General features: G+C 43.0%; 1 protein-coding gene across 5 annotated transcripts in view; it reads left to right on the forward strand.

Annotated features, from left to right (window-relative positions):
* Positions 1-9,753, forward strand: part of LOC308669648 (putative RNA-binding protein Luc7-like 2) — a 56,542-nt gene extending 46,789 nt beyond the window's left edge. For 4 of the 5 annotated variants that reach the window (XM_081330477.1, XM_081330476.1, XM_081330478.1 and 1 more), the window contains 4 exons: positions 1,677-1,768; positions 2,376-2,405; positions 6,030-6,224; positions 7,934-9,750. In XM_081330477.1, coding sequence (XP_081186603.1) covers positions 1,677-1,768; positions 2,376-2,405; positions 6,030-6,224; positions 7,934-8,132 — 516 coding nt within the window. In that variant the 3' untranslated portion in view covers positions 8,133-9,750. Of the gene's footprint in view, positions 1-1,676; positions 1,769-2,375; positions 2,406-6,029; positions 6,225-7,933 lie in introns of all 5 variants that reach the window. The other variant, XM_081330480.1, reaches the window with a different exon arrangement.
* The last annotated feature ends 267 nt before the right edge of the window (positions 9,754-10,020 follow it).

A 10,020-nucleotide genomic window follows, 5' to 3' on the forward strand; every position in this document is an offset into this window, starting at 1 on the left:
CCTCTGCGCCCTGCCTGCCTGCTTCTTTCCACAGCGGAAAGAAGCAGGCAGGCAGGGCGCGGAGGAACGGAGACCTGCCGACGTTTGGGGAGGTTTGGGCGCCTCCCCAAACCTCCCCAAACGTCGCCGGGTCTCCGTTCCTCCGCGCCCTGCCTGCCTGCTTCTTTCCACAGCGGAAAGAAGCAGGCAGGCAGGGCGCGGAGGAACGGACACCTGCCGACGTTTGGGGAGGTTTGGGCGCCTGCAATTTGCACTAATTGCAGGCAGCTGGTGTTTCTTAAGGAGGCATTAGCCCACTGCTCCACCAAGGCTCTTATTGCTGGGTGCCAGGTGGGCGTGGCCCACTGGGTGGGTGTGGCTGTGGTGGTCATGGAAGATTGGGTGGGTGTGGCCAAGGTGGGTGTGGTCACCTCAATGTTTCTCGTGGGGAGGGTTGGGGGAGCTCCAGGAGGTCTCTGCCAGGTGGGGCAGTAGGCAGGAGACTCATTCTGTGGGGTGAGGCGAGGCAGGGTGGGGGGTGCCATTGCCATGGGGCAAGGCAAGGGCTGGGGCAACTGCTGCCTGACACCATCGCCCTCCCCACACAGAGGCCAGCGAGTAAATAAGGGCCAACGGTGTCCGTCAGTAGCCACATCCTGCCAGCCCCTCGACAGGTGCACTCTGGGGCTCCACAGCCCATCGCCAGCAGTTCAAAGAAGCCGCCTCTGAGATGGATGGTTGGCCAACAGCTGAGGAGGTGATGCAGTGGGTCGTGCCTGGGAAAAGGACAGCATGCAAGGCCAGGAGGGACAGGATGCGGGGAGGGAAACCAGCCGTGCCAGGATGCATTCAGCCATGTGGGACCTCGGCAAATTAGCAGGCAGCTGGTTGAAGAGGGACAGTTGCCACCTCCGGGGCATGGCACGTGTGCCAACAGAGAGGGCTCTGAGTGCTGCCTCTGGCACCCGTGCCATAGGTTCACCACCACTGATCTAGTCCATCTATTGCTTCTGAGCACCTCAGAGTCCATATTGTGAAACAAAATGGTGAATTAAGGTGACCCTATCTTGATCTAGAAAAACTATTAGTATAGATTTATGAAAAGAATTATGTTGTTTTTAGCCTGACTTTGACATTACTAGCAAGTACATCCACTTTTATTTATGGTCATTTATTTTCCTGCTGCTTTTGTTTATTCTCTGTGATTAGATTTTACTTTTTGGTAGCTATGAACCAAAATTAATTTGCTGTTTTCATTATGATTCCTTGAGTGTGAGTGCAGTTAAGGTTTATAAAAATGATGGTAAAGTAATTGGCAATAATATTGTGACAGTATACATATTCCCTATATTTTTATATGATATATGTAACCTGCAGTGCTGTCAGATTAGAATAATGTCTCATAAATATGTATATTCTTAATGGTTTATATCAGAGTTCCCCAAGCTTTCTGGCTTTGTGGACCAGCAGGGTAATTATGGCGATGTTTCCATGTGAGCGGTGTACGTCGTTTGCACAAATGAAGTGCATGTGCGCGCTTGCCCAAGTGGAGATGTGCCCCTTTGCTGGCTTGCCACTTCTGCGGCCCAATTTAGAAGGGCTCAAGGCCCAATAATGGATCGGGGGTTGGGGAGCCCTGGTTTATATAACATTTAAATATTTGAAATTTCTTATCTTTATTTTTATAATGATTTTAGAGAATTGTGGCTGACAAGCAAGAGAAACGAAATCAGGAACGTTTAAAGAGGAGAGAAGAAAGGGAGAAAGAAGAAAGAGAGAAGTTAAGAAGGTGAGACTATTCTTATTGTCTAACAGTCTGTTCTTTGATTTTGCTTTTATAATTAAGATTCTTGCATAAATATACATTGATCCCATAGCTTCAAGCTGCTGCTAAAAATAAAATTGAAATTAAATATTAGCTTGTTCCCCCAGAACTTTGCCTTTAGCATACAAAATGTTTTCCTTTGATGAAGTAAAATATGCACATAGACTTTTGAATGTTTTCATTAGCGTGTGAATTGCTTTTTGAGGGAGATGGGCAATTTCTAAATTTGATAAAAATATAAATAAATGTTAAATACATACATCAGTCTTAAAATAATGTATATATATATATATATATATATATATATATATATATATATATATATTTCCCAATATGTTCATTAAGAGTTTATATCATCTATAGCAATAATGTGAGATAAACCATTTGATATATTATTCCCTTTACAAGTTTCCCTGGAATAAATGATTCGAATAGTTAAAGACATTTGAACAAGTAAAGTCCCAATTTGTTACAAATGACTGGTTGTGTTCTGTGAGAGAACTTAATAGTGCAGGTGATAATTCCATTTGCAATTTCTATAAACTTATCTTTATTTTTTCTTTATGTTTAGATCTCGTTCTCACAGCAAGAACCCCAAAAGGTTGGATGTTCTTTTTTCTCTTGTGAATATAAACAGTTATATCTATCAAACATTAAGAAAGTACAAAAAAAGCACAATGGGTTTGCTTTAAAGAAAGGTTTTGTGATTTTTTTTTTGTACTACGATAATTATACACAGTAAATACTTGAGAGCTAATTCTATAAGCTCTAGAGGGAGTGCCAGTTCATCTTCCTGAACTAGAAATACCATATTATGGGTCCAGCCATTAAGAAAACCATTTCTTTTGTCTCCTGGAAGATAGAGATTGACACCTTATCAGATTTCAGAGAGCCTATAAACAGGTTTAGAAAAGAGTTCCTAAAGTGTCTGTGATCTAAACTATTAAAGTCATTAAAGGTCATACACAGCATTATGAATTGGACCTAGAAGCAAACTACCGTGTTTCCCCGAACGTAAGACCCTGTCTTATTTTCTTTTAGGCTCTGGGATAAAGCAGAAGGTTTTACTTTCAGGGAGGGCTTACTTTTTCCCAGTACTGGCACCAGTAGGCTGCGGGGGTGAGGCAGGGCCTGTGTTGCAGCGAGAGCGTGGTGGCAGACCAGGTACAATACTGATGTGGCCGTGGTGGGTGGTGGCAGGGCGCCGGGCCTGGCATTGGGTGAGTTGGCCCAGATCTTCCGTGCACCTGCCAAAGCATTCCCCCCCCTCCCCCGCCGGCCTGCCAGGGCCCTTCGCCAGCGGCCACTGGTGGAACTGGCTATTGCTGGCCCCGATCTCTCAGTCCCATTGCCTGTGGCCACAACGAACCAAACCCTTGGCGAGCCCCAGCCTCCGACCACCCTGCCTGCTGGTCCTACTACTGCTAGGGCATTTCTCGCCTGTGTCAGGTGCCGTGCAGCCGCCAAGTGGCTGCACGTGCTGCTGGCCTTGCGGGACTCTGCCCTCCACGTGCATGACTACTTGGTGCTGCAGGCACCGGGCTAAGGGCTAAACCTGGCACTCTTCCAGCTGCACCTCTCATACCAGCTGGGTGCTTTTGGCCTCTACCGGCTGCTCCTGCCGGAACACCTTCCACCTGGCTGGCGGCTGCCACCACCACAAGGTAAGGAGGCGAAGCAGGTGGTAGAGTTGCTTCCCTCCATCTGCCCGACACCTGCCGAAGCCGCGTAGGGTAAGGTTGCCACGCCCCCCCCAATGCCTTTGCCTCCCCAAGTGTTTTTTTACTAACCTGCCTTTCAGCTGCATTGCGTTTCTCTGTTCACTTCTCAGCCTTCACCACGTGTTTGTGGGACAAAAAAAAGAAAAATTTAATCAGACTTTCTAATTTCTCGTGAGATCTCACAAAGTTAGAAAGTCTGATTGAACTTTTCTTTTTTTTGTCCCACAAAGACAGCGAAGACGGAGAAACGCAATGCGGCTGAAAGGCAGGTTAGTAAAAAAAAATGCTTGGGGAGGCAAGGGCATCTGGGTGGGGGGGGCATGGCAACCTTACCCTGCATGGCTTCAGCAGGTGACTGGCAGATGGAGGGAAGCATCTCCACCTCCTTGGGCACCTGCTTCACCTTACCTCATGGTGGCGGTGGCAGCTGGTGGCCAGGTGGAAGGCGATCCGGCAGGAGTAGCCGGTAGAGGCCAAAACTGCCCAGCTAGTATGAGTGAAGTGCCCGCCAGGGCCTGAAGAGTGCCAGGTTTCGCCCTTAGCCCAGCGCCTGCAGCAACAAGTAGGCATGCAGACTGGCAGCACTCACCAGTCCAAAGGCAAAGGCGTCGGTGGTGCAGTCTTACTGGCGGCCCTGGTGAAAGGCCCTGGCAGGCAGGGCGCTTTGGCGGTGACACGGACAACTCACCCTGTGCCAGGCAGGAACAGCCCAGCAGGGCAACCCAGAACAGCATGGCTAGGAGGGGAAAGAGACCCATGAGGCCAGCAGCATGGGCAGCCACTTGGTGGCGGCACGGCACCTGATGCAGCCGAGAAATATCCCAGCAGCAGTAGGGCCAGCAGGCAGAGCGGGCGGAAGCCAGGGCTCGCCAAGGGTTTGGTTTGTTGCAGCCGCAGGCAAGCAGATGATGGGACTGAGAGGTCGGGGCCGGCAGTATCTGATTCCACTGGCGGCCGCTGGTGAAGGGCCCTGGCCAACGGCAGGGGGTGGCAGTCTGGCACCTGCACGGAAGATCTGGGCTGACTCGCCCTGCCCCGCGCTAGGGGTTACTTTCGGGGGAGGGCTTATATTATGCCTACCTCTTGAAAATCTGCTGGGGCTTTTTGAGTAGGTTTTACTTTCAGGGAAACACGGTAGTAACCAGTGCAGTATCACTAGCTAATGTACTAGTGCAGGGGTGTTGAACTTGATTGCATTGAGGGGTCTTCTGTGGAGGCGAGCAGGACCAGGGTGGGCGCCGGGGCTTGATCCACCCTAGGAATCTCGCCAACCCTCTCGGGCCACATGGGGCACCCAGCCTGGCCCTTGAGCTCATGGGGCCCTTGCTGGAGGACAAAGTTGGATGGCGGGGGCCAAGTGTACAGGGGCCATGGTGTGATGCCACACTGGACACCTGCGTCATCTTCCGAGGAGACAGTGAGGGACCAGCTCAGCACAGCCGGGCACCCCTGGTGCGTGCACAGGAGGCAGTGAGTGCATGGGAGCCAATGTTGTCCGGCTGCAGCCCTCTGGCCCCTTGGCCAGCATGCTCTGGGGGTTCGCATCCCGCTCCGACCACCAGGGGAGCCCTTAAAGCAGCAGGCGCAGAAGCACCGGGGGAGGCATGCCCCGTCCCAGCCATGGCGGCTGCGCAAAGAGAATGTGGGACGGAGCAGGCGCATCCGGCAGGCCAGATCACGTGCCTCTCTCCGCCCCCCCAGCCCCCCCCCCCCCGTGTCTGGTGCCACTCCTCACCTGCTGCTTGGAGGGCTGACCCATTGATTGCAGCGGGCTGCGAAGCCCTAGAGTGTCCTAGTTGAGGGTATGGTGGGCTGCAGCTGCTGCCAGACACCATCAACCCCCCATGCGCTCACCGCCTCCTGGAGGTGCGCCCGGCTGGGCTGGACCAGCAGAGGCCAGGCCCTCACTGTCTCCCTGGGCCCATTCAGGCAAGGCAGAGCGGGAGTAGCATTTTTCTTTCAAGTGCTGCCTGGGGCTAACAGCTTGTAGAAGATCACTAAAGATTAGGTAGTTGCTGTTATTATTATTATTTTTTAATCCCATTTATATCCCGCCCTTCTCCGAAGACTCAGGGCGGCTTACAATCTAAGCACAAATGTGCTTAGCAATTTAATTGAACTGATTACTGTTTTTAAATCAGTGAAGGTATAACTAATGTGTTCTATTTTAATTTCTTTGTGACTTATTTTAAGTTACAAATTCCTCAGTGACCGTGTCCACTTAATAGTAGGGTATACCTGTCATAGTCTTGCCAGTGGCAAGTCACGAGTATTGTTTTTATTTATTTTTAATCGACCACCATTGATTAAACTTCAGGAGTTTTTTTAAACTTCAGTATTAGATAACTTCTTATTTTGTGTAAAATATTCCATAAGCCTTCAAACTATTCAAAATCTTACCAAAAGAGATTGTTCCAGTAAGATATTTTCCTTGTAGGACTGGCCTGTTAGGGATTAATTGAATTATTGAGGATTTCTTCTCATCCGCTGTAATTTTTTTTCAGATCTAGATCCCGAGATCGCCGCAGACATCGATCTCGGTCATCCTCTCGTGAACGAAAGAAAAGAACCCGTTCCAGGTCCCGTGAAAAGCGACATCATCATAGGTCTCGATCTACTAGTCGCAGCCGTAGTCACAGTCACCATAGGAGCAGGCATAGCTCCAGAGACAGAAGCAGAGAACGCAATTCCAAAAAAAGGTAATATTTTAATGAGCAGTTGGCATTTTGTTAGCTTCTGAACAGAAAAGATTGCACTAGGCCATCTACCTATCTTCAACAGTAGCTGAGGTTTTTTTTCCATTTTGTTTTATTATAGGTGCATTGGAATAGTGTACTTTCAAAAGCTTTTAATTATAGTCAGCTCAGGTGCAGATTTAGGATAGCTTAACCAAACAAGGAAACCAGCATGCTTGGAAGATTCACAAGGTTTGCAGAAGTGGGAAGAAATCTCAGGAGTCAAATTCACCCCTAACCCTCACTCTGTAAGCATTGTCACTTGTCAATAAAAAAACTAGATCAGATTGGAAAAATGTGGGAAACTGAACCAAATACAGGTAGTCATTGACTTAAGATCACTATTGGGACTGCTAATTTCCATTGTAAGTTGTGTAGTCATAAATTGAGTTGGACCTGATTTTACAACAATTTTACAGCGATTGTTAAATGAATCATATGGTCATTAAGCAAATCCAGCTTCCCTAATGTTTTTTTTTGCTTGAAATTGACAAAAAAGGTAGCAAATTGCAATCACATGACCCAAAGAATGCAATCAATCATAAACGCAAATTGGCCAAGTGCTGAATTGTAATCACATGGCCAAGGGGGTGGGGTACAATAGCCGTAAACGCAAGTACATTGTGTAAGTCCCTTTTTCCAAGGCCATTGTAACTGAACAGTTGTTAAATAGTCATAAGTTGAGAGATAGCTGTAGACTGAAATGGAATTCTGTAGATATTTTGTGGCAAATTCTTTTTTAAGAGTAAAATTCTACATTTATCTACTTGGAAGGGAACACCAATAACATCAATAAATTCAAAAGCAATACCAAAAAGTGAGTATGAGTGTAGTCTAAATCTCAATTTCCTAGCATGATTTTGGTTTATAACATTTTTAAATTTAATTTAGCAAATATTTTTAGTTTTATATTCTATTTTGGGACTTTTTGTTCAGTCTTGAATAATTTCAACTCATTTAAATGTGCTATGTCAGTTTATATTCAGTATGTGTTTAGTCTTCATTTACCTAATTAAAATAGGTAATAAAGTTAAATATCTGAAGTAGTAATTTTACAAACGAAGGTCTTCAAAACTATAGAAATAAATTGCAGTATTACAAGATTGATAGAATTAAATTTGGTTATGTGATTGTGGTTACTGATTTCTGTTTACAAGCCAGTCTCAGGTGAATTCATCGAGTCCTAGACATTTTTTCAGCATTCATCTTCCTTGGAATTACATTTCAAACCCCATTTTTTCTTTTGATCTTTTGTTTGTTTATTCAGTAAGTCAAAACTTCAGATCTGATCTCCAAGTTCAGCTTTAATTTTTATAAGCATGTTACTTAAATGTTGAGTCTGTCGCACTGCGTATTTGCATCATTTGCAGTAGCTGAAGCATTCTGTACATTGGTGATACAGTAGTGTCCATATTAATTTTTATTACTATAAGAAAATTACACTGGATAGCACTCATTTGACTTTCTCAACTTTTACACTCTTGAAAAATAAAATTAGTGATTTCAGTTTAATATTTGTTCTAATTATGTTAGGCTCTGTGTTCTTTCCATTCCAGTTTTGGAAATAATACACAGTGATAATTGTGCTGTTTTATGCTCTGGTAGGCTGAATGAACAGTTAAAATCAAATGAAAGTAATATACATTTTCAATGCATTAATTTTTTTTCTTCAGATCATCAAAAGAAAGATCTTCCAGAGATCAAGAACGAACCAGAGATCGTAACAGAACATCATGTGACAAAGAAAGTTGCCCCAGAGAAAAGTCTCCAAGAGATCGAAACTGCAAAGAAAAGAAGCGATCTTACGAAAGTGCAAATGGTAGATCAGAAGACAGGAGAAGCTCAGAGGAGCGTGAAGCAGGAGAAATATAACTGGCTGTACATTCACTTGATCCTTTACCTTCCTATGAAGTTGCATACTGTGGTTTAGTTTACAGTTATTAAAAGGGACACCAGTGAGCAATTCCAATGTTTATCCATCTAGGATAGATGTACAGTGTATAAACATGGTTATAATGAAGTCTGAATTGATCCGTTTCCATTGATGATAATTCAATTGATGATAAGTGAAGCAGTTTCCTTTTTTCTTCTCTTCCAGTAAACTTGTAAGACATATTTTCAAAGATCTATCTTCAAGATGCCAGGTTTATGTACCAACATAATAGATTTAAATGTTTTATTCTCCAATACAGGTTATAGTGAACAAAACTATAGTGTGCTCTTTGCTTTGGATGCTTTCAAACCTTTATAAGCTCTTCTAATTTTATTCTGTCAAACAGCAGCACTGAATCATTTTTAAAGAGGTTGAGTGGGTTCCAGGCTTTTATTACCACCAGAAGATTGCGTTCTCAGTTCCTTCTTGAGAACTGAACATGTTTGGCAATGTTTAGGTTGGGGACATGTGCTGAAGAAAATGACAACTTTTAAATTTTATTTTTACAGTGCCTATTTAGACATGGAAATCAAACAGCTGTTGCATTTCACCCTCTCTTTTTTGAAACTTTGAAATCAAAGCCAGTCCCATATCTTTGTACAATTTAATTGGTCTATGTTCAGTATATTTGTTTTTTTCTTTCAAAATGATTTTTCTGGAATTTTTTCTTATGGTGTGTTTACAGCACATCCTTAATTGTATACAGCAAACAATAATAAAGCAAGCAAAAAAAATAATTTTTGTCCAGTGAAATAGCTGTGTGTTCCCACTCCCTCTTAACAACTGAAGTGCATGCTTCTAACATTGCTACGTTTTTCAATTAAATCTGGAAACCTATTCTCATATTTATTTGAAAGGCAATGTTTCATACATTTGTTCATGAATGTACTGAAAATTTTATAAAACACAAAGTCTAAAATACTTTATGTAACTCATATTTCTATGCATACGAAATACAGCTTTCTTTTGAGGAGGTAAGTTTTAACAACTGAATTGTGCACTGACATTCCAACAGACATTTTAGACAGAGTAGAGAAATATATTGTCAAATACATCATTGCATAAATATACTTCAACAACCCAAGTATGTATAGATATATTAACTTCCATTAATTTGTCACAAAAATTTAATATCTAATCTGGAGCTGAAATTGCTTCAGATTCTTTTCTCTTTTTTATGGTTTAATAGCTTTTGTAATGATGAACTTTTTCCTCAGTTAAGAGAAACTATATCAGTGAAACCTGTAAACTAACTTTGTTCTTTCCTTGCTGTCCCTTAGATGATTAACTAATCCCAACAAGTTTTGTTTTTAAAATTCTTTGAAATGTCAAGTACAAAATTCATTATTGTCAAATAATGCTTACTTGATCAATCTTAATAGTTAACTAATATGTTAATCAGGGCTATTGTTGCATTTTAAATTTACAAAGTGAAAGTATGCATACTTTTGGAATTTTTAAAATGTAGATATAAAGTTTTATTTTCAGTAACAGATACATACCCTTCCTCAGAATATAGTGCCTTGCACTTATTTCAAAATTATGCAATCCAGCATTGTCTAAATGTATATGTAAAAGTAAATAATAGATTGTCTCTAAAAAAATTATTTTACAAACTAATACATCCAATATATTATTGCTGTCGAAAATGAGCTTGCAAAATATTCAACTTTTCACTAACAATATAATTGGTTAAAGATATCATTTTGTAGAATTAATAGCAAAAGGTAGACAACTTTTTCATCACATCCTTCCCAAAATATCATGTTTCCCCCAAAATAAGACCCAGTCTTATATATTTTTTGCCTACAAAAGAGGCATTAGGTC

This window comes from Vipera berus, assembly GCF_964194415.1.
Source record: "Vipera berus genome assembly, chromosome: 6".
NCBI lineage: Eukaryota > Metazoa > Chordata > Lepidosauria > Squamata > Viperidae > Vipera > Vipera berus.